General features: G+C 57.7%; 1 protein-coding gene across 4 annotated transcripts in view; it reads left to right on the top strand.

Moving 5' to 3' along the window:
* STXBP1 (syntaxin binding protein 1) overlaps window positions 1-22,119 on the top strand; it is a 29,408-nt gene extending 7,289 nt beyond the window's left edge. Inside the window, exons 2-21 of one of the 4 annotated variants that reach the window (XM_068914753.1) lie at window positions 2,474-2,584; window positions 6,255-6,304; window positions 6,581-6,662; window positions 7,893-7,969; window positions 8,632-8,710; window positions 9,809-9,912; window positions 11,025-11,173; window positions 11,738-11,822; window positions 12,191-12,321; window positions 13,542-13,649; window positions 14,039-14,099; window positions 14,902-14,967; window positions 15,257-15,337; window positions 15,471-15,609; window positions 16,194-16,303; window positions 16,570-16,671; window positions 18,217-18,302; window positions 18,741-18,895; window positions 20,796-20,919; window positions 21,614-22,119. In XM_068914753.1, the coding sequence (XP_068770854.1) occupies window positions 6,260-6,304; window positions 6,581-6,662; window positions 7,893-7,969; window positions 8,632-8,710; window positions 9,809-9,912; window positions 11,025-11,173; window positions 11,738-11,822; window positions 12,191-12,321; window positions 13,542-13,649; window positions 14,039-14,099; window positions 14,902-14,967; window positions 15,257-15,337; window positions 15,471-15,609; window positions 16,194-16,303; window positions 16,570-16,671; window positions 18,217-18,302; window positions 18,741-18,895; window positions 20,796-20,905 (1,770 nt within the window). In that variant the 5' untranslated portion in view covers window positions 2,474-2,584; window positions 6,255-6,259 and the 3' untranslated portion in view covers window positions 20,906-20,919; window positions 21,614-22,119. The remainder of the gene's footprint in view (window positions 1-2,473; window positions 2,585-6,254; window positions 6,305-6,580; window positions 6,663-7,892; window positions 7,970-8,631; window positions 8,711-9,808; window positions 9,913-11,024; window positions 11,174-11,737; window positions 11,823-12,190; window positions 12,322-13,541; window positions 13,650-14,038; window positions 14,100-14,901; window positions 14,968-15,256; window positions 15,338-15,470; window positions 15,610-16,193; window positions 16,304-16,569; window positions 16,672-18,216; window positions 18,303-18,740; window positions 18,896-20,795; window positions 20,920-21,613) is intronic. The other 3 variants (XM_068914751.1, XM_068914754.1, XM_068914752.1) reach the window with 3 other exon arrangements.
* Window positions 22,120-22,819: the final 700 nt, after the last annotated feature.

Here is a 22,819-nt window from a genome sequence, read left to right as displayed (position 1 = left end):
ACAAGCCTGAGGCATCCCAAAATGACTCCGTCTCAGGGCCGTCTGCACTTGATTACAACTTTGTCGATGCCTACAGGCACAAACGATGGTAGGGTTGGTCCCTATTCCTCCAGAATCAGAACGAGACAACAGACCGGTTCCTTTTGCAGTGAGCAAGCAAGGGGTCAGACCCTGTGCCAGGTAGGCCTGGAGAAAGGCTGTCCAGCCAGCCTGTTATAAATAAAGTGGGCTAAGCCTCTTGGACTGACCTATGGGCTCTAGTCCTACTAGGCCACTGTGTGACCTGCTTCTGGCCCTATTTGAGAATGATGCAGTAGGTCATTTTCATGCCACGCGTCACCCCAGAAAAAAAACTTACTGAGAGGGGTGGCAGGTGGCAGGTGGTGGTTGCTCTTGAACGACTTGTCTGCATGAGCCTTCCCTGGATTACGCTCTTAGGACTGTATTACTCAAGAGCGCTGGAGGATCTCTGTTTGTGGGTGAGAAGTACTTCCTTATTCATAGGCACTTCTTCACATTAGAGAAGGAAGTCTAGAGCTGCCTTTGTTATCTTTTCTTGGTAGAAATTGTAATCAAAATTATTCCCGTCTGAAGGAAACAGATGCAGCGTGGTAGGTCCAGACAAGTGAAGTGCTGAAGGCACTGGATTAGATATACATATGCATTTTTTCCCTGAAACCTGGTTCATCTCCAGTACAAGAAGCTGGAGTTATGAATGTCACCAATAGGCTCCCTGATGTTAGAGTCCCAGAACTCTGGTTGGTCTGACCGTTCGGTGATGCAAGCTGGCTGCTCTAACATCCAGCCTGCTGAAGCACCTCTTTCAGGGCAGCATCCAGGCTTGATTTGAAGACCTCAGGGAATGGAGGAGCTGCCTTTTTCTCAGGTGTCTCTTGCCTGACCCACCGCATCTATGAGTGCCGAATTGGCTCAAGGGTGCCTTATCCGGTACTGCTCATCCTAGATAGCTCGTATTCATTGGCATCCCGTCTCCTGATTAGATGTGCCCTTGCCAGGGTGGCTTCTTAGAAATTGTCCTGCTCTCTGAAGTTGTTTTGGAGTGTCTTCTCAGCTCTGGCTTTAGCAAAGCCGTTGGTGCCTTGTTTGTCATCCATGCTCTCATTTCCCAGCCTCCAGCCCCAGCACCACTGTGAGCAATGCCCTGGCGAGCCTTTCCATCGGCAGAGCTGCCATTCAGAAAGGGCAGTGTGAACAGGGATGCAGAACGGCACAGGCCAGATGCAGTCTAACCCACCGAGAGGCAACACGCAGCTAGGACATGTGGGCAAACACAAGGCCCTTGTTCAGCGTGGCATGGGGACCTCCCCACACACCAGCCTGCTCGCCCCATGCTGCGCATAGGTGATAAGGCTGGGGCTGTGCCCGCCTTCTGCCTGGCTTCCCAGCCCCGGCTGGTGCAGGGCCAGCAGCTGTAACACATGCAGCAGTATCCCAACCCCTGCACCACCACCAGCCGCCACATTAGCCAAAACAGCCTTGGAAACAGCCTGACTGCAGCCGGAGAGCAGCTGTGCTGTGGTGGCCCACATCGTTTCACTTTGAGGTCCCTACATCCCTGGCCAGCCCGTGTTTAGCTTTGCCCTCTTGGTCTGCCCAGAAGACCACTAACAGACCACCACTCTTCCCTAACCAGGGGTTTAATGACCACTGCAACGACACCTGCAAGGTGTGGGCTATGGACAGGTCTCCTCCAAAAATGACACTGCAATCTCAGGCTCTTGCTAGGGCTTCTCTCTCATTCCCGTACAGGCTTTGGCAGGGTCTCAGAGCCTCTTTCTAGGATGCTCTCTGGATCTACCTCTTTCCCGATTCTGCAGTGGGTCTGAGCTGGCTATCCCAATCCCACGCTGGCTATTGCAGCTGTTGGAAGATCACCCCTGTAGTTTGCTTAACCTTGAAACCAGATCTCACCCGCTCACATCAAGGCAAGGTCAGTTCATTAGGGAATGAACTGAAATCCAGGTCTGCAGCCCACCCACAGACTGGGCTGTGTTATCATGGCCCATGCCAGGATAACTCTGCAGCAGACCAAGGCCTGGGGCTGGCTCTCAATGCTGCTGGTGCCTGCCCTGGGCTCCTCTGAACCCTGGCTGGCAACACTGAAAAAACATAAAGCTCCTAGCAGCAGGTCTCAAAGGTGACCGGTTTCCTCTCTAGGAAGCTCGTACGTCGGCATCAGGGTCAGGCCAGGAGGATGCAACAGCACTTTGCAATGGGAAGGAAGGGACACTAGCAGTGGGAGAGTGAGTAGCAGCTTTGCAAACGGTCAGTCTTGGCTAAATACGCAAACTGAGAGTTGTCCTGCGCACAGCCGGGCAGATGCTCCACTCCAGAGGCACATGCACTGACTTGCAATCTGCTAGTCCTGACTGGGCACAACAGCCTGCACGGGCACTGCAAAAGCTTTTGTCCACTTATTGTAACACCCTGAATTTCTCCGGTCCTCCTCCAGGGCGCAGCTCGGTGCAGCCCGCTTAAGGCGCCCTCATCCCCGTGCTGCTGGAGGCTGTGCTAGGGATCAGGCGACTGCGTGCTGCAGAGCTGCATCTCTCCTGTCCCCAAGGTCAGTCCGTGCCTGCTGCCGAGGGGACGCCACGGCTCCCTGGGCAGGGAAGGTCCCTCCTGCACAGGCTCACGCGGCCTGCAAATTGAGGTTACAGTGGCCACACACACCCCAGGGCCACAGGTGAAAGGCACTGGATGAGAAAGATGCAGAGCCAGTGGGAATATCTGCACCTAAGGCATCATCCCTTGTGGCCCTTGGCTCCAGGACACTTGTCCCCGGTCTCCTTCCTTCCTTCCTCTCCCTGCTCTGGAGCTAAATGTTATTTTAGTCGCAACAGCAGGATTTCTGTCTGGCTGTTCGTAGCCTTGGAGAAGGCCTTTCCCTTCCCCCTGGCTGGTATTATCTCCCGAAAATAGGCTCCCTGCTCACTGGCTCCTTGGCTTGGCTGCTGCTGTTTAATAGCCGTTGTTTCAGTTGCCCCTGAAGTTCTTGGTGTCAAACCGAGGTCTTGGAGGATGCGTGGATGCTGCTTTGTAAACAGCATTGTTATTCCTGGATCATTGCTCAAGGGAAAGAGCCAAACATGAGTAATGAAATGAGAAAAAGAGATACGCTGGCAGGATCTGGAAATATTTGTCTCTCCAAGGCGACTTTCTCAAGCCAAGCGAACCTTGCCCCAGGACAGCACCACGTTCCCAGCCCTCCAGAGCCTAGCACGCGGCCGCAGCAGCACTCACGGCGCTAGGCAGCAAGGCAGACCAGGGAGCCGCTGCGTGGCTAGCAGTAGCACATCAGTGCGTGTGCGTGGGGCCCCGTCTGTGCTGTGGGGACGGCAGGAGGGGTCCTGGGGACCTTCCTTCCTGGCACGAGCAAAGGAGCAGGGAGCAGGATCTGGGGTGCCTCAAAGTGCCTCCTGCTCCCCGGCACCCTGCTCTCCTCTTCTCAGCCTGGTGACCGGTGCCTGAGCCGAGCTGTCCCAGGCACAGGGCTCCCAGCAGGACCCGACACGCGGGCAGCTCTCGTGGCCAGCTTCTGCCAGCAGCAGAATTCCAGGTTAATGCAGCACTTTTTTTTGCTGCTTTGGTGACCTGGATTCACGTGGGCATCGCACACAGGCACGGCTGGCAGTCTTTCTGCGCCAGCAGTGTCCAGCCAGGGTGTTCGCGAGATGGTTGCACCCCATCACTGCAGCTCTTTCTTCCAGTTACCCCCACCCTATGACAGCACGGAGGTGCCTTTCACCCCCTGTACTGACAAAGAGACCAAGGGATGCCCCAAGGCCAGGCAGGACCTCCAGCCTGTGGCCAGCGTCCTTCTGGGCTCCTTCCAAGGCAGATCTCATTAGGAAGGACCCAGTTGTGCAGGTCTAGAAACGGGCGCCTCTGAGTTTTTCAACAAGACAGGCAGATCTGCAATATTCGTGGACTCCTGTTTTTTCCCTGCTGGCACCAGTTTCCCCCAGTGCCACTGCTCTGCTCCCTGTGGGCAGCTTGGGAGGTGTTGGCCTCCTTGGCTGTCTCGTTCAGCCCCTAAAAACGCTGTGGGATGTCTGCAGCTGGGCGGTAGCACAGTAAAGCAGCCCAGCACATTCCCGAAGCTCAGCCCATTCATACGCAGAGGGGTCAGACCTCCACGTCACGGCTGCTGCCCCCCTCTAAAAACGCATGTGTTCCTCCCCAGAAAGGGTAGTAGCCGGGGCTGAGCTGATGGCACAGCACAAGGGTCTCATCGGAGGCAGGACATGCAGAAGCGAAAAGCCCTTGGACCTTGCATCAAAGACTTGCTCCTTTTGGGAACTTCTTTCCCCCAAACAAGGTCCTATTTGGCTGTGAAATGGCCTCTGCCTGTTGGCGACAGCCCTGATAGGACCCTGCGTGGCTGCCGTGCCTCCGAGCACTTGGGCTGTCACCTGGGTGCAGAGGGGACACACAGAGCTGCCAAGGCACCCCAGGAAGCAGGGACCGCCTCCTGCCGCTGCGTCCCAGCTGATACCCAAAAAAGCTCAGTTTTGAGGCATTTTAAGAAAAGCTCAGCACCTAGAGATGAGGTCTCCGTGGCCACGGCACATCTTCAGGTGCTGAGCTCTGGCTTCCTCCACCCTCAAACCTTGTCCCAAAAAGAGACAAATTCAGGCCCAAAACCACACCGTATAAAGCCAGGCTGAGCTTTCCCTGTGGAATCAGCATCCTTGGGATTGCTTCCATGGAGGAACAGTTCCCGAGGACAAGCCTAGCAGGGTCAGACCCTCACCAACAGGTTCTCCAAACCTCATGGTTTTCTCATTTAGAAACATGTTTTTATACCTGCAGTGTGATGGATCCTTAATCGGGCATTTGTGTTCCTACACCTGTGACTGCGGGGTTAGAGCAAAACCCTCTGGGAGGGATGGGAGAGAAAAGGCGCAGAGCTGAGGATGTGTCACGGCTGCTCGTGGACACAGACGCTTTCCCTGTGGTTTGGCCATGCAGCCGGCCAGTGCAGTTGGGCTCTGCAAGGAGATGATGGTGCATTTACCAGGGAGAAAAGGGGCCCCTCCAGCTATCCCCTCGCTCCTCCTCGTGTCTGCACAGAGATGTCCAGGCAGCACACCAGGGTACCTTTGCTTCCTTGCCATAGGCTCCGAAGCCCCGTACCATCACCCCTTTCACCTGGCAGCCACCTGCTGAAACGCTCCCAGGTTGGGACCGCCTGGGCCAAGTGCAGCTGCAGCCCCGAGCAGAGGCAGATGTGGAGCTGTGGGCTCCTTGGCCAGGAGGAGGAGTGGGATGGCAGCCAAGCACGGTGCTGAGAGCAGCAGTAAGCCACTTTGGGCAGGGCAGGAGGGCAGCCCAGAGCACCATGCCAGCAGGCCAGGTCGCCCAGGCAAGCCTCTGCCCTGCTGAGGCTCAAATGTCCCCTCCAGCCCCTGGCTAGGCCACCCTGTGCTTGGCCACCAGCCTGGAAACCTTCCCACCTGCTGAGGCTCATGCACATGCCAGGCTCCCCGTGCACCCCTGGTCTTGCAGAAGCCTTGCACCCACCAGGGCTGGCACCCCCAGCCCCACACACCCCAGGCTGGGCAGAAGTAGGTGTCTATGGCCTGGGGTGGCCCCAGACCCAAGGGGTGCCTGGGGCACGCAGGTCCCTGAGGCTGCCACCCCTCCAGTTGTGTAAGGCAGACAGAGCCGGGAGGCCAAATGAGATTGCCAGGGATTACAAGGAGAAGGCTCAGGCCACCTGATTCTTGTTTCTAAAAGGAGCTCTTAAGCCTCTGTTGTTTTCCTGGTGCTTCGGATTAGTGCCCAGGCATGTGGGGTGGCTCAAGGCTCCCCAGAAAAGACCCTCCCTTCCTCCCCACGCGCCCATCCTGCTGCCACAGGGACGTGTGCTCAAATCCCACCTGCTGCTCCCTGCGTGATGTGAGCTCAGCTCCCACCAGCTTAGTTTATAAGTGCAGAGTACAAGATAAAAATGGGTGCTTGGCGGGTGACAACCCCTCCCCAGGCCCCCACGAACACCCTCAGCCACCTCCCCGTGCTGCGTCTCCAGGAGAGGTGCTGGCGGACAGGGGCCTTGCCACGGCCTCGCACACCGAGCAGGTGGCTCAGCGTCCCCGGCGCCCGCCTGCCGGCTCCATCCCCACCGCTGCAGACGGGGCCGGGGCAGCCTAGGGTTCAGGGCTGCACAGCGGCTACGAGCGCTCGGGCAGCTGGCCTGAAATGATAGCCCTGTTCTCCCTCTCTTGCAGAGATTATGCACGATGTGATCCGGAAAGTGAAGAAGAAGGGTGAATGGAAGGTGAGTGGGTGTACGGGGCCGAGAGGGACCCTGGTGAGGCTAGAAGAGGAGGAGGAGGGTGGAGAGGCAGTGGCAGAGCAGGGTAGGGAAGATGAAGCTGAGCAGGGAAAAGGAGCAGTTGAGTTTATCCACGTTGCTGCTGGGACCCTATGGCTAAAAGCAACAGTGGAAGGGGACTTCTCTCAGGCTTTGCTGCCAAAAGCACTGCCCCATCCCGCGCCTCCCCACTGGCTGCCTGCCAGCCCCACAGTTCCCTGCTCTTGCTGCTCTCCCCAGGTGCTGGTGGTGGACCAGCTCAGCATGCGCATGCTGTCCTCCTGCTGCAAAATGACCGACATCATGACAGAAGGCATAACAAGTGAGTACTGCTGCTCCTGGCCCTGTCCCAGGCCAACCCCAACCTGCTCGGATCTAGCTATCTCTTGCAAACCTTGCTGTATGAAGGACAAAATATCCCTCTATAGCAAGGGAGCCATGAAGACTGCTCCATTCATGGCTGTGCAATAGCATGGCCAAGGGGTTTCAGACATCTCCACAGACATATCACTGCTCAAGGCACTGTCATGGCCCTAACCCAGCTTCCTCCCACTCTACAGGGGAAGATGCTCCCTTCTATCACACATGGCCGACTGTCTAGGTCTTGCGCTGACTGTTTTATAGGCTTCCCTTCTTGCCTGCTGGGCTAGAGAAGCCCGAACATCTTGTCTCCTGGCAGTGTTTCAGCCCTTGGAGATTGGGCATACGAGGAGGAGACCAGGTGTCATTTTATGTCAGTCCTATAAATAGCCCTGCAGCACTTAGGAGAGGGAAAACATAGTCAGCAGATCTGGGGATGTTCGATGCTGTCGGGGTTTGCCCCATTCCCAACCTGGGTACCCCAGACCAGCACCAGCCTAGGGCTTGGTTTGCCTTTTCCCATGGTTCTGCAGCAGAGAATTAGCTGGGATGGCTCCCCATTTCCCAGGCGAGACATGGAAACCAAGGCCTCAGTGGGTGCAGACAGACCCTCTGTGGTGATACAAGAGCTGCCCACAGCAGTGGCAGAGAGGTCTGGAGGGAACTTTGGAATAACCACCTGGAGCAAGGCACATGTTGAGGGTCTCCACTTACAGCTCTGACACCTCTGGCCTCCAGCACAGACTGCTGGAAGCAGTAGCTACCAGCATAGTCCTAATAACAGGGACCAGAGCATCACCCTGGAGTGGTCCTCTTTGGCAGAAGGACTTGAAGAGATCAGGACAATTGCAGCGCAGGGGCATGCAAACAAATGAGCCAGCCTGCCTAAGGGAAGCCTTTCCAGGCATCCACACAAACAGCCCCAAATCTGGAGGTGCCCTAAGCCACTTCTGGAGGGCCCTGCAGGGCTGGGATGGGATGAGGAGATCCCTCCACCCAGCCCCATGTGGGCAGGGGTGAGTGCCTGGGTATGTTTTGGGAACCAAGGGGTTCGGAGGGTTGGTACTTTTCCCCCGTGGGAGCTGCAATAACCATGTCTAGCCCCACGGATCCTAGCCCAGGCGAGGTGGGCTGTGCATCCCTGTCTGTGCCCAGACCAGTCCTTGGCATGGCCCTTGTGTTTCCTCCCTAGTTGTTGAAGATATCAACAAGCGCCGGGAGCCTCTCCCCAGCCTGGAGGCCGTCTATCTCATCACCCCCTCCGAGAAGGTGAACATCCCATGCGAGGGTGCTGGGGACGTGGGTTTGGCAGCAGGGGGAGGGGGCGGTGGAGGAGGGAGTGATGCCCAAGCTAGAAAGGGGCAGCTATGCTGTTGGGAAACGTCTTGGTTTTGGCAAGGAAAACAGCACAGATGAGGCACTGCCCTCAACCCAAGCCCTCTTAGGTGTGCAAAACCACGAGCAAAGGATCAGAGGTGCAAAGCTTTCACTGTGCCAAAAGGGAGGGAGAGCCCTGGATGCTGTTCCTAGCTGGTTATCTCAGCAGAGCTTCACCCCAAGTGGCCTGCAGCAAAGTCCTTCCTGGGGACATAAAAACAACCCCTCTTAGTGCAGTTGCCCATCACCTGCTACTCAGTCCTGCTCCATGCACGGGAGATCCCCGCTCTGGGCCTGGAGCAGGTTCCCCACAGGGCAGCACTGCGCAGCCCCCCAGCAATCCAGCTCGTGGGTCTCGCAAACCTGGCCAGACTCGTGCCCAGGAGATCCTGCCAAGACGCCGGCAGTGCCTAGATGAACCCGTGAGGGCACCCCAGCACCCCAGGATGGCACAGTTGGGATTAGAGTGCCAGCTCACGCGTCTGTCAGGGTTATGCAGCTGCCACTAATGCAGCAAGTCGTGCCTAGCTTAGCTGGGTCCTTCTCTCTTGCAGTCCATCCACTCTCTCATCAATGACTTCAAGGACCCCCCCACCTCCAAGTACAGAGCAGCCCACGTCTTCTTCACTGACTGTGAGTATCTGCGGGACCACTGCTCCCCATTGCCTCAACACCAACACCCTGTAGTTCCCCACTGGCACCTCCAGAGCAAGAAAAAAGGAGAAAGAGCAAACACCAAGCAGGGCCTGCAGGAAGGCAGTAGCCTCTTTATGCTGGACAGGACCCAAAAATGGGAGACCTGCCAGGGAAGCTGGTGCATCTGCCCTCTGAGGCAAAAACATCCTCATATGGGCCAAATACTGCTGTGGATAATTCAAGCAGCTTGTGCAAGCAGGCCTGGTCCTTGCTATGGGTGGGCAGCCATGTGATCTACCAAGGCCTTGATGTTAGGGAAATTCTCCTGAAACTGAGCCTTTGCTTATGTTTATGGTGCTGCTGCTTTTTGCAGCTTCTTGCTGGAGCTGCTGAATGAACCAGAGCCAAGCTCAAACAGCATGTACAACACTAGGGCTCAGTGGAGTTAATTTGTGTCCCAAGGACCTGGGCCCTTCATGTGTTGCATTGGTTTGGCATTAACGTGAGCCTTCTAAACTCCCTCTTTTCCGCTGCCGGGACCTTTTGTGCTTTTTGCACTTTCAACACAAATCCAGCCAGATTGGTACCTGAATCTGTGGAGCTTTTATTGCTGGGTAGGGGCTAGGGTGCAGTGCGACAGCCCCTTCTGTGCCGGAGAGGAGTGCAGAGGTGCTGCCCCATTCCAACACAGCAGCGATGCCTGGCCCACACGCTCACGGACACAGCCAGATTTACCCACACCAAACGGGGGTCCAAGTTCCCTTGCCGTGTCCAGGTGCAAATCTGGAGTGATAGCCACTCCAAAGACATCCACGTGGAAACCGAGAGGAAGGAGAGACTGTATCCCTGAAACTCATACCAGAAAGCAGGGACAGAGGGGCGTGAGTGCCAGGGGACACGCGAGCTGCAGGCCCAAAGAGAGAGTACATCAGCCCCCATCCTCCGTGGCACGGGTACTCCTGCGGCCACCATTCCCCAGGCACCTCACTCCAGGACCGACAGTGAGACAAAGTCCCCTGGACCCCACTGGCAGCGTCACCCTTGCTGTGCCAGCCGCCCCATGCCCTGAGCACTGTTGTCCTCCTCTCCTTCCAGCCTGCCCTGATGCCCTCTTCAATGAGCTGGTGAAATCCCGTGCTGCAAAGGTGATCAAAACCCTGACAGAGATCAACATTGCCTTCCTCCCATCTGAGTCGCAGGTGAGTCCCTGGTGGGGACCCTTCCATCCCGAGTGGCCTAAGGAACCAAGGAGCACCTGGAGCACCAGGGCTGCAAAGAGCCTGCAAACTCATTGCGAAACCGCTGGCCCCAGGGCTGGCGCTTTGCCTCCCACTCTGCTCTCTCCTTCCTGTCTCCTTCGATTATTTCTCGGGGCTGATCCACTGCTGCGGATTTAGCTGTGTGCTGTGCTTTGGCCCCATGCTAGCAGCCTACACTGGCTGGCTCTGTGGCCCCCCTCCCCCCCAGCACAGCCACCCAGCCAAGGGCACCTGGGAGCCAGGCCTTGGGCCATCTGCTGCACAAGAGGCCCTTCCTCGCTGGCCAGAGGAGGTGGAGAATCAGGACAGGCACTGGGGAGGAACAGATGGCACTTGACTGTTTGATGCTGTTAACCCCTTACACAGCAAGTGTTGCTGTGGTCTGCCTCCCTGGAAGAACAGGTGGAGGATAGCTCTTGGCAGCCACCCGCACAGCAAAATTGGCATCTGGTCTTTACTGGTAGGATGGCCAGCGAGCAATGCGTCCCTGTTCTTCCTCAGGGCAGACAGCACCTTGTTTCCTGCTTGGGCACAGATGCCTACTCCATGCTAGGGCTGGGAGGGTCTCCTGACCCTGGAGCTCATCCCCAGGGTGCTGTGCACTGTGCACATGCATAGGGAACCAAGACATGGAACAACAGCTAGGAAGGGAGTCAGGGCTGTCACATGCAGAGGGTACCAAGCAGAGAGCAGACACCCAGAGCAGCTCCTTTCTCAAGCGTCACTCAACTCACCAGGGGCCTTGACCTGGACTTTGACTGGTAACATTTGCAGGGACATGGATCTGGGTTTGAATCTGGTTTCCAAACACTCCTGTGATACCCACCACATCCTTGCTGCCTGCCCCCTCTGCTGTCACAGCTGCTGGATGGCCCCGGCACCAGGGCACAGGGCAAGGTGCTTTCTGCCCAGCACACTGCTCCCTGGCAGCAGGACTGGGCTGGCTGATGGGGCTCCTCTGGCTGAACTTCAGCCAATTTTCTTGGTCCTCTGGATGTCCCTAGCAACGTTTCCCCTTTAACTCTCCTCCTGCTTTATTTCCACCTTCCCAGGTTTACTCCCTGGATTCTGCCGACTCCTTCCAAAGCTTTTACAGCCCCCACAAGGCTCAGATGAAGAACCCGATCCTGGAGCGCCTGGCGGAGCAGATTGCCACACTGTGTGCCACGCTGAAGGAGTACCCAGCAGTGCGGTACAGAGGGTAAGAGCAGTGCTGGTCCACAGTACTTTATTTCCATCTTCCCCTTAGAACTGTTTTAGGTCCCCTCTTGCTGGACCCCAACGAATCTTCCCTCTTGCAAACTCTCCCCACCAGCACTGCCTACAGTCCTGGCACTTGCTAGGATGCTGCAGATAGGTGGTGCCAGGTTGGTAGGACGGACAGAATCATCCATGCTATATTTAAAAACAGGTTTTGATTCAGATGATGCTGTGGAGAGCTGGGGTGTTTGGGAGCCTGAAATCCATGTGGCCACCATGTGATCTGAGCTAGCACGGGGACATCTAGTACTGCCCCTGCCTGTAGTAGACCAAAGCAAAGAGGGGCACCAAATTCCCCAAGGAGAGCTGGAAAGCGATAGCAAGATATGCTCAGGTCCCCCTTCTCCCATGAGCCAAGGCCATCGCACAGGGCCAAACAAGCAGGTCCTCCCGGTCCCTCACCCCCTGGCACAGCCCTTGCCAATGCTAGTCATCTGCCCTAGGACTCCTGGGCTGTGATGAGGACAAGAGCAGGGATCTGACATACCCTTCCTGTCTTCTCCAGAGATTACAAAGACAACGCCATGCTGGCCCAGCTCATCCAGGACAAGCTGGATGCTTACAAGGCTGATGACCCCACCATGGGTGAGGTGAGTAGAGACAGCATTGGCAGGCCCTTCTGGGGAAGGTACCAGAGCTCCAAGGCTTGGCTGGTATTTTATCCCTAAAGTCCAGTTCAAATTCTGCCATGCAGCTGGGCTACAAGTAGGGCCTGCCCTGTCTCTGATGGTCTGGCAGCTCCATTAATACTAGACAAGAAGCACTGACTTGGTGCTTGCTGAACTGTCAATGGATTCCCCCATGATGGGCACACAGGTGCTGGATAGTTGTAGATACCCTGCAAGTAGTATGACCCTGACAGAGGGCTAGAAAATAGCCCTGGCTTCCCCTTCACTGCCTGCGGGTACTGGAGGGCCCCTGGGTCTCCTACTGACAGCTCTCCCCTCCGGGTCTGCAGGGTCCGGACAAGGCTCGCTCCCAACTCCTCATCTTGGACCGGGGCTTTGACCCTGTTTCTCCAGTGCTGCATGAACTGACCTTCCAGGCGATGAGCTACGACCTGCTGCCCATCGAGAACGACGTCTACAAGTGAGTGTGGCGGTGCCATCCCCTAGCCCCAGGGGTAGGACTGCTGAGGGAGTCCACGGGAGTCAAGCACTTGAACAGGAACTAGAAGCTGAGACACAAAGTTTGAGCCTCCAGCTCAGCTGGTTTGCTCTGCTACGCAGTCATCGACCAAGAGAAATCACTATGACACGCGCAGTCCAGCAGATGTTATATTGGCCAAGAGCAAGGCAGGATTTAGTGCAAAAGGAGCATTTCTAACCTTTAACCCTTTGCCAAGTATAGTCTAAACAGGTACAAGAAGGTGAGACACGAAACTAAGCTGAAATAACTCGACCCAGCTCACTGGCAGAGCTAAGAACAGATCTCCCAGTGCCTCCTCTGGAGCCTGGCCTATGGGCAGCATGCTCACACTTTCACTCCCCTTGGAGAGAGCACAGCTTAGCTAATTGCCACTTGTAGTCACGCTGCTGGAGCTGCCTGTGCATCAGCTCCCATCCCAGGCAGTGGCCGTGCTCTCTGCAGCCGTTCCACAAGTTCTTGCCCCCTCTTACTCATTGCATGCTATTATTCATCTCAAAGAGCCTAAGAGAAGAGCAGGTACTTAGGAAAGCACGGTCTCTCCTCTCCCAGTGTGCCTGCTGGCAGAGGAACAATGCCTCTCTTATCCGAAAGGAGATTGCCAGAAATAGGAGGTTTCCCCAGAGTCTGGACCTGGGAAGGATTGCACGAGACCCTAGCTCTACCCCACCAGGCACACCCTGATCTCAGACGATGCTGATTAGTAGGAATTTCCCACTATGGGGTCCTTGTATCCCTAGGAAGGGAGATATGTCTCTTGGGATGGGAATCTGAATTTTAGAGGGCAGTGGCAAAGGAGAAGCCAGGAAAAGAAAGGGCATGAAAAACAAAACCTAAGGGGTTACTGGCAGAGGAATGTCCCAGTGGGGACTGCGGGGTGCTGTATGGCCACTAACAAGGACAGATGCTGCCCAGGCCCTACAGACAACCCCCGGCAGAGACTGAGCCTGCTGGGGAAGGGAGCACATCCAGCCCAGGACGGGAAAAATTTCCCCTCCGGATGCTGCTGGAAAGAGACCTTGGGGGTCCTAAAACCCCATCCTGCCTCTTTCCTTTCTAGCCTGGGTTAGAGGACAACACTGGAGAACTACTCCAGCAGAAAGGGGAGCACATGCCCTGCAAACCCCACTCCCCTCAGTGATGCTTCCCACTCTCTTCCCCAGGTATGAGACAAGTGGCATTGGAGAAGCCCGGGTGAAGGAGGTTCTCCTGGATGAGGATGATGATCTCTGGGTTACCTTGCGTCACAAACACATTGCAGAGGTGTCCCAGTAAGTGTCCCTGTGGGCAGTTTGCCGCCTGTGCAAAGCCCACACTGGGGAGCAAGGGGAGACGGGAAGAGCAGGGCACGGGGGGAGAGGATTTCAGCACTGCTGCCCAACTCACACCAAGCTAGGCCACCAGCCCCACTGCTAACCCAGCCAGGGTGCTCTCCACACAGCTCTGCGTGCACCCACTGCCCAGGAGAGAGGCCCGTCACTGCCTGCGTGGCAAGGCTGAGCGCATCCTGCAAGCAAAGGCAGGATGCAGGAAAGGCAAACGCTTTGGGGTGTGCCCTGATGCCTTGGGCCAGGAGGATCTGGACCACGTAGTGTGAGAAGGGTCACGAGCACTGCAGCTGGGCTTCCTGCTGATTGCTGTGCCCTCCTCTTCTCCCCAGGGAGGTGACCCGATCCCTGAAGGAATTTTCTTCAAGCAAGAGGATGAACACGGGCGACAAGGTGACCTTACTGCTTGCATTGAGCTGGGCTTCAGTGTCTCCCCAGCGGTGTACAGGCAGCCCCAGGGACTCAGCCACGTGCCAGGACAAATTGAGGCCTTGCGTGGATGCCTGATGCATAGCTCTATGAGGGGACGAGTGCATGCAGTTTTCTGCTGGCCCTAGCCAGCAACTCTGCGGCTGTGGAGCAGCCAGGGGTATTCAAGCAGGCTGAGATGCTGCTTCACTTTATCCTATGCATGGGGCTGAGGAAAGAGGGAAGGGACTTCTAGAGACTGTAGCAAACAGGATGGTGGTGGCCTGGTAATGGAAGTGTTCTGCTTTGGGAGAGCACCGAGTTGAGGGGCATCAGTTTACACCTGAGCAGAGGTCCATGCATGCCTTGCCAGCGCTCCTTCTGCTTCTGGCCAGTTCTTTTTTGGAGACACCAAGTTCTAGGTAATGAGGAGATTGTGTCAAAAATGGAACATAAGAATGGCCAGAAACTGAAAACATCATCTCACCCTCAGCCAAGTGCACAGGCTAGGTCCCCAGGAGGGTCCTGGGGGGAATGTTCTCCAGGGATTCCCTCTCCTTTTCTCTAGTTTCTGTAGCTACAGACCTTCCTGCTCCTCAGACTCATCACCAGCTGATGAAACAGCACTATCATGGCAGGCATCACCAAAACCCCAAAGAGACAGAGAATCACATTTGGACGGAAGTCCTTGGCAGGGCTGTCCCCTCCTCTGCCCCTCTCTGCTAACAAACCTGCTCACAGCCATAAGTCCACGGCAGGTAAGTGACTGTGTCTCCTTCTCTCATAGACCACCATGAGAGACCTCTCCCAGATGCTGAAGAAGATGCCACAGTACCAGAAGGAGCTCAGCAAGGTAAACAAATGAGCAAACGGGTTCATGGAGAGCAGATGGTGCCTGAGCAACCTACACAGTGGATGTTCAGAGGCAGTTTTATCCAGGCCGCTCTGCTGGGTCTCCAGCTACGGGCAGGGGCTGGCAAGGGGCAGCATCCCCCCACACCCAAAATGGGCTGGCACGCACAACCTGGGGCACACTCGGTTCTGGGCTGAAGCCCGGGTTGGCAAGCCGGGGGCGGTGGTAAGGGGACCTTTCGCTGCTTCCAAATACCACAAGGGTTTCTGCACTGCTTGTGTCTCCCTAGTACTCAACTCACCTGCACCTGGCTGAAGACTGCATGAAGCACTACCAAGGCACAGTGGATAAGCTCTGCCGAGTTGAACAGGTACCAGCTTCCCTGGCTTCCACGTTCCCCCACCTCTGAATGGGGAGAACTGGGCTAGCTGCTCCTGCCTGACTGCACAGCAGAGGCATTGAGCCCAGGGCCAAGCAGTGATCAGAGTGTGTATTCTCTGCAGGACCTGGCCATGGGCACCGATGCTGAAGGTGAGAAGATCAAGGACCCCATGAGGGCCATTGTCCCCATCCTGCTGGATGGGAATGTCAGCACCTATGACAAGATCCGCATCATCTTGCTCTACATCTTCCTGAAGAATGGTGAGGAGGAGAGAGCTCAGCAGGCGGGACAGGGAGGTGGGCTGGGGGAGAGAATGAAAGGGATGGAGAGCGGGTGAGGAGAAATGCAGGCAGCTCCCTCCAGCACAAAGCTCAGTGTTTGACCAAGGCAAGCTGAATGGAAAAGCATAGCCCCAGTTAACCACCAGTCTCTGAGGTGGTTTCCCACTCCTTGAATGCCCTAACAAACCGCACTAAAAAGTTTGAGTGCACAGACCCACACAGGCGACTGCATGAGACCGGAGCAGATTCAGACCACCATCTATCAGAACTGGGAACAGACCTGGGTGAGTTCACATTGCTCCCCACACAGTCAAAGGGTGGCAGAAAAAGGAGAATTTGTGTATAAGATTAGTAGACATATTCTTCTCCAAAGGACAGGAGGGCTCTCGGGGGGTGGAAAACTCAGGGAAAGGTAGGATCAGAGCAGCAGAAAGCTGCCTAGTGTCCACTGAGCAATCCCTGGCTGACACCAGGATGGGTGTCCTGAGATGTGGATGGAGAGGTTGTGTCCCTGCTCGGATGCATTTCATAAGAGGGTGCTGTTTCCCTGTTTGCATTTCCAGGTATCACTGAGGAAAACCTGAACAAGTTGATCCAGCATGCTCAGATCCCTGCGGAGGACAGCGAGATCATCACCAACATGGCCCACCTTGGGGTGCCCATCATCACAGATGTAAGTGTCCAACTCCCTTTACCCACGGCCCTCCTTCAGTCTTGGGAGAGCCACCAGGACCCTGTAGCACTTACTCTAGGTGTGACTTTTTACTACGGGGATCCACTTTTCCACTGGGAAGCCATCAAGGACCCCCAGCACACTTTCTACAGGGTCACTTTGACCCCATGGCACGGGCTCAACCCCAAAAGCATGGAGACTGCGTCCTGGTGTGAGGCCTGCAGGATCCCCTGTGGCTCAAGGTATCTCTTGCTGTTTGTGCCCAGTCCACCCTGCGCCGCCGGAGCAAGCCAGAGCGGAAGGAGAGGATCAGCGAGCAGACCTACCAGCTCTCCCGATGGACCCCTGTTATTAAGGACATCATGGAGGTGAGTCAGCAAGGACAGGGAACAGAGCAGGGACTTCAGCATCACCCAGGAAGAGACGTGCAGAGAGCAGGGTTCTTCCAGCTCATGGCATCACTCCCAAAATGGGCCCTTAAAGCTGCTTGCAACAGGAGTCCTGCAGCTTCCTTTAACTGCTCCAGGCCTTTGTGCAGTGCCCATGGGAGGCGGCCATTTTCTTTACAATTTTAGCAAGGCTATGATGACCTGTGATGCAGCACGTCTCACCCTACCTGGTGCACCCTTCCCTTCACGCTACTCCTGACCCTGCGCTTGCGTGCTGGGCCCCGGGCTGGGATGCACACTATGTATTCATACAGCACCTAGCGCACAGGTGAGCTGGCAGCTCCCAAGCACCACTGAAGTACAAGCAAATAAACCAGGTGTTTCTTATGCCACATGCTATGTTGTAACAGGGCACACCTGGGCTACATCCTTGCCCAGCATTACTTGCACCCCTGAGTGAGCAGACACGCACAGCACCATTGCCCCAGGCATAGACGCAATCCTGCCTCTCACAGAGGTGCCTCTTCAGTGCGGGTGTTGGCATACGCCGTTTGGCTGAGCGCTGCACCCAGGTAGCACCAAACAGAGCCAAAAAATGATCTTCAGGCATCACCTTCCTCTTCACCCCCTTCTTCTCTTGGCCACCCCTCGAGGACCAGAGTGGCCTCACAGGGTTTGCCTAGAGCCAGGTGGATCACAGGCACTGACACGGACACAGGCTTTCTGCCTGGTCTGACAGGCAGACAGACCCCAGAGCCACATTTTGGAAGGAGGCGATTTCTGCAGCTTAGCATCATCCTGAAGGCACCAATTATGAGTTCAGCCCAAATTCCCTTCTTTACAATCTAGGCAGCCTGCTAACTGCAGACCCAGGGCTGCCTCCCCAGAGCGCACGCAACAGCAGCTTGGCTCCTGCCTTCCCCTACCAAAGTCTGGGCAAATTCTCCCACCACCTTTGGTGCTCCAGAACACCCCTAAAAAGTACCACCCCTGTCATGAAGATCAGAGGGGAACTGCATAGGGCAACCCGGTCTCAGGAACATCCTGCAGATAGCCTTAACCCTCCACCATTATTGCTAAGAAAGAAATACTAACTTCCTTACCCCTTCACCAAGTGCTCAGGCTGAGCTGCATGCCGTAGATGTAAAGCCTCCAACTCTGCTCACTGAACTCCTCCTTAGGGACAGTAAAGCCTTGCTCATCCTCCTTGCCCTACCTTGCTAGACCTCAGCTCAGGGTGAGCCTCAGCCCGTGCTGGTAGTGCAGGTCCCCAGCTCTGCCTCTGCCCCACAGGGATACCAGCACCACCTCCCTCCTCCCAAGCGCTCAGTGTTACAGGAATTTAATCAAATTGTTGCAAAAAGCAGGACCATGCAAATGTATGCAAATAAAGTCCAGCCCAGCTGGGCCCTACGTGCTGCGGGGCTGCACCATGGATGCCGGACAGGGAGCAGGACACCTCCGGGCTGTGCACAACACCTGACTCCTCGCTAAACCCTCGCCCGGGGCTTTTCTTCCCTCCAGGATGCTATCGATGACAAGCTGGACACCAAGCATTACCCTTACATCTCCACCCGCTCCTCCGCCTCCTTCAGCACCACGGCCGTCAGGTGGGTCCCCGTTCCCCTCGCCAAAACGTGGCGGCCCAACCTCCCTCCTTCCTGCCCCCGCAGGGCCGACAAGCTTCTGGCCGAGGCTTGTGCCATCGGGCCGAACGCCCGCAGGAATATCACCTTTAGCATCCAGCCCCTACCTGCCTGGAGGGACTGCCTCCTTCTGCAGCTGGTGAGGCCAGGGAGCGTGAGCCCCTTGTACCGAAGGGGAAACTGAGGCAGGGCTGGATGAAATGACTTAGCCAGGGTTAGCGGGGAGGATGGAAGCGCTCGCTCTTGCCTTGCTCTCCTGGGGACGTCCGGCGCATCTCCCACCCTCCTCCCCAGACCCAGCCCTCCAGCTGGTCCCTCTCCGCCGTCACGGCCTGCCGCGGCGATGGCAGAGGTGGGTTGGGCTGTTCCTCCTCACCCCTGTGCTCTCTCTTCCCTCTCCAGCGCCCGCTACGGTCACTGGCACAAGAACAAGGCGCCCGGCGAGTACAGAAGCGGCCCCCGCCTCATCATCTTCATCCTGGGCGGCGTGAGCATGAACGAAATGCGCTGCGCCTACGAGGTGACGCAAGCCAGCGGCAAGTGGGAGGCGCTAATAGGTGAGTGGGGCGCGCCGGGGGGGGCCGCGCGCCCGCCGTCGCGCCCGCCGCCTCATCCCACGCTTCGCTCCGCCGCCCCGCTCGCAGCGCGGCTTCGCGCGGCCGACGGCAAGCCGCCAAAATCCGGTCTGCAGATGGCTGCAGGAGCGGGACCTAGGCGGAAAGGTCTTCTCCTGCTGCCCAGTGTCACCCGTGCGCCCCGCTGTCCCCACCGGGGACAGGGTATGCCCCTCCACCCGTCCTGCAGCCTCCTAGGTCCCTTCTTCCTCTCCCCGTGCGGTTTTGCTCCCCGCCGTTCAGACAGAGCTGGGCGAGAGCGAAGGGCGTTTGCGTCCTGGAGCGATGCGGTCGCTCCCTCCGGTTGCGCTCTCTTTCTAGAGGTTATTAAAGAAAGAGAGAGAGAAAGGAAGGGAGGCGCGTGCCTCGGCACACCGGCCAGGACAAGCTGTTGCTGCAGGCCTGGGCAGCGTGCAGCGTGTGCAGCGATCGGGCGCGCGTGGCGCGTGCAGCAGCCTGCCACGCGTGGCGTGCGCAGCTCGGACATGCAGCGCACGTGCAGCCTGCCGTGCGTCACACGCGCAGCAGTCTGGTGTGCAGCGTCGCCTGGGCAGCCTGCCACGCATCGCGTGCGCAGTAGTCTGAGGCACCTCGCGTGTGCAGCAATCTGCCACGCGGTGCGTGTGCGGCAGTCGGAAGTCGCATCGTGTCTGCAGCCTGCCATGCGTTGCGTGGGCAGCAGCCTGAAGCTGCATCGCGCGTGCAGCCCGCCATGCGCTGCATGTACGGCAGCCTGGTGCATATTGCGTGTGCAGCAATCTGCCATGCGTTGCATGTCTGGTGCACATCTCGTGTGCAGCCTGCCTGCCATGCATTGCACGTGCGGCAGTCTGATGCACATCGTGCATGCACCCTGCCATGCGCTGCATGTACGGCAGCCTGGTGCACATTACGCGTGCAGCAATCGGCCATGCGTTGCATGTCTGGTGCACATCGTGCATGCAGCCTGCCATGCGGTGCATGTGTGGCAGTCTGATGCACATTATGTGTGCAGCCTTCCATGCAATGCATGTGTGGCAATGTGGTGCACATCACGCGTGCAGCCTGCCATGCGGTGCATGTGCGGCAGTCTGATGCACATTATGTGTGCAGCCTTCCATGCAATGCATGTGTGGCAATGTGGTGCACATCACACATGCAGCCTGCCATGCGGTGCATGTGCGGCAGTCTGATGCACACCTCGTGTGTGCCCTGCCATGCATTGCGTGTACGGCAGTCCGGTGCACGTTGTGCGTGCACCCTGCCATGCGTTGCAGTCCAACAGGCATGGCGTGTGCAGTCCGACACGCCATGGGTCTCTGCGTCGTGTGTGCAGGGTCCGGCCGTACCTAGCGGAAGAGCCGTGGGTCAGGCGCGAAACGCACGGGCAGCGTGGCAAGGTGGAAGCTCTGCCTGATGCTAGCAGAGGCTTGTAGGCACCCAAATTCCCTAGGGGCTCCCACCGCTGGGCCGGGCGCAGGGTGCACAGCTACACGTGCACCTCGTGGTGCTGCTGCAGCTCACCCAGGGCAGGGTGAGGCCGGCACCCGGGGCAGCCCCTCGCCGCTGCCTCATCTGCTCACTGGATTTTCCCCGGCACCGCGCGGCCCCCCTCCTTGCACCTCTCGCGCTTCTCTCACGGCCCGTCCCGACGTCCGTGGAGAGGTTCCCACCGCCGGCGCCCGGTCGGGTCCCCGCCGGGGTGGCGCCGGCAGCCGACTGGAGGTGTGCGCCACCGCCTGAGCCCGTCCCTGCCGTGCCGGGGAATGCATGCCGCGTTGCCGCCGCTCGCCCTCCATCGCCAGCGCCGCCGCGCCGCGGGCCGCCGCTGCCCCGGAGTCAGCCCGCCTCTGTTCTCCCGCAGGTTCTACTCACATTCTCACTCCCACCAAATTTCTCATGGACCTGAGGCACCCCGACTTCAGGGACTCCACTAGGGTCTCATTTGAGGATCAGGCTCCAGCAATGGAGTGAGCCCAAGCAACCAAGTAAAGGCAGCCTACTAAAGAAAAAGAAACTCTTCCTCCCCGAAGGGTTTTCTTTGGTTCTTCTCTTCCTCCGTCCTTTAATTATCATTTTTCAACGCTCGCCATTCAGTTTCCTTTTCCTTTTCGGTTCTCTGATGGGGGAAAACAAACAAACAAACAAACAAACCCCGCTTGCAGTGCGTCCCGCCAGCCCGAGCCGGGGCCAGCGCTGCCTTCATGCGCCCCGTTGGCGGCTGGAGGTGCCGGCTGGCGGGGGGAGAGGCCGGAGGGGCATCTCCGGGGCCGGGGGGGGGAAGTGCCGGGGGCGGACGGACGGTGGGGCCGAGCGGGCTGGCGGCGCGGCCGCGGGCCGGTGGGGAGAGAAACCCGCCGCCTGCCCCCTCCCCGGTCCCACGGGCAGAGGTGCCCGGCGATGCGGGGGGGTTGGGGGGGTCCAGGGCAGGAGGAGTCCACAGAGGGTCCCGCCGCCGATCGCCGTCCGTCCGCCCCCTTCTCCCCCCCCCCCCGCTCGGCCGCCCTCGCGGCTGCTCGTCTCCTACCGCCGTGGGCGCCCCGGGGAGGGGGGGGGTTGTGTGTGTGTCCCCCCCCCCAAAACCCCCGCAAGCCTTTCGGAGAGCGGGCGGGCGGGCTGGGGAGCGGGGCCGCCGCTGACGCCCAGCCGTGTCCCCCCCTCCCCTTGCCCTTCCTCCCGCAGGCTCCACGCACATCCTCACCCCGCAGAAGCTGCTGGACACGCTGAAGAAGCTGAATAAAACAGAGGACGAGAGCAGCAGTTAAAACGCGACCGCGGCCAGCGACGCCGACCGCCCCTTCGGGCTCCCCCCCCGGGGGGGACGCGCCGGGAGCCGCTTCGTCGCCGAGCCGTGACGCCACGTCCCCCCCCCCGTGCCCCCCGCCCCGGCCGAGCTTCCTCCCTTGTTCTTGTGTTGGAAAGTTCTCCTCCTCCTCCTCCTCCCCCCCCGCCGCCTTCCCCAGCTCCCATCTTAACCGCAGGGAGGGGACAGCCGAAGGAAATGCTATTTAAGAGTAACGGTGCGTTGTGTTTAAAAGAGGAAAAGAAAAAAATATATGTATATGTCTATCTCTCTCTCTCTCTCTATATATATAGCTAGCCGAAACCGAGATTTCATTTCCGAGTGTCCCATCTGCTCATTGCTAGAGACCGACGACGACCAAAAAAAAAAAAAAAAAGTAGAAAAACCAACTCTCCAAAATTTCGGTTCCTTGTTTGGGGTTTTTCGGAGGGCTGGAGGGCTGGATGCGCCTCAGTTATTTCTGGCTCCGTGCTCTGGTGCGGTACCCGGCCGCAGAGCTCGAGCGCGCATCCGGCAGAGCTCTCGCCGCTCTCGGGGGTTTTTCTCGCCCTCTCTCGCACTGTCCGGGGAGGTTGGGGGGGCCGGGAGGGGGGGTCCAGGGTCCGTCTCGACTGCGTCGCTCTTTGGTGGGTCATGCCGGAGGCCGTTCGACTGAGGCTCGCCTGCCCCCTGCCCCGCTCCGCGGTCCCCAGCCAGATGTTGGGTGAACATCTGGGTGGGGGGGGGGGGCAGCGGCAGCCTCTCTCTTTGCACATGCCGGCGGGAGGTTCCCGCGCTGCCCGCCGCCGGCGGTCGCACGGCGCCACGCTGCTCGGCCGGTCACCGACCGCGGGCACGGGTGCCGCTGCGCCCCGCGAGAAAACCCCTCTGCGAAAAAGGGACCAGAACGGTCAAAAACTGAAGAAGGGCCCCGTTTCCTTGCACTGTTGGCTGCCCCTCTGCCTTGCCAGCTACCTGCAGCACCAGCCTTTCCCACCCTTCTTCAGTTTGCTGTATCCCTTAAAAGAAATATATATATATATATATATGCATGCATATATATAAATATATATATATATATATACACACACACATGAGCAAGATAT

The sequence above is a fragment of the Struthio camelus genome, chromosome 20 (genome assembly GCF_040807025.1).
Source record: "Struthio camelus isolate bStrCam1 chromosome 20, bStrCam1.hap1, whole genome shotgun sequence".
Taxonomy (NCBI): domain Eukaryota; kingdom Metazoa; phylum Chordata; class Aves; order Struthioniformes; family Struthionidae; genus Struthio; species Struthio camelus.
The sequence above is the reverse complement of the archived record's forward strand: the minus strand, read 5'-3'. Positions and strand labels throughout refer to the sequence as shown.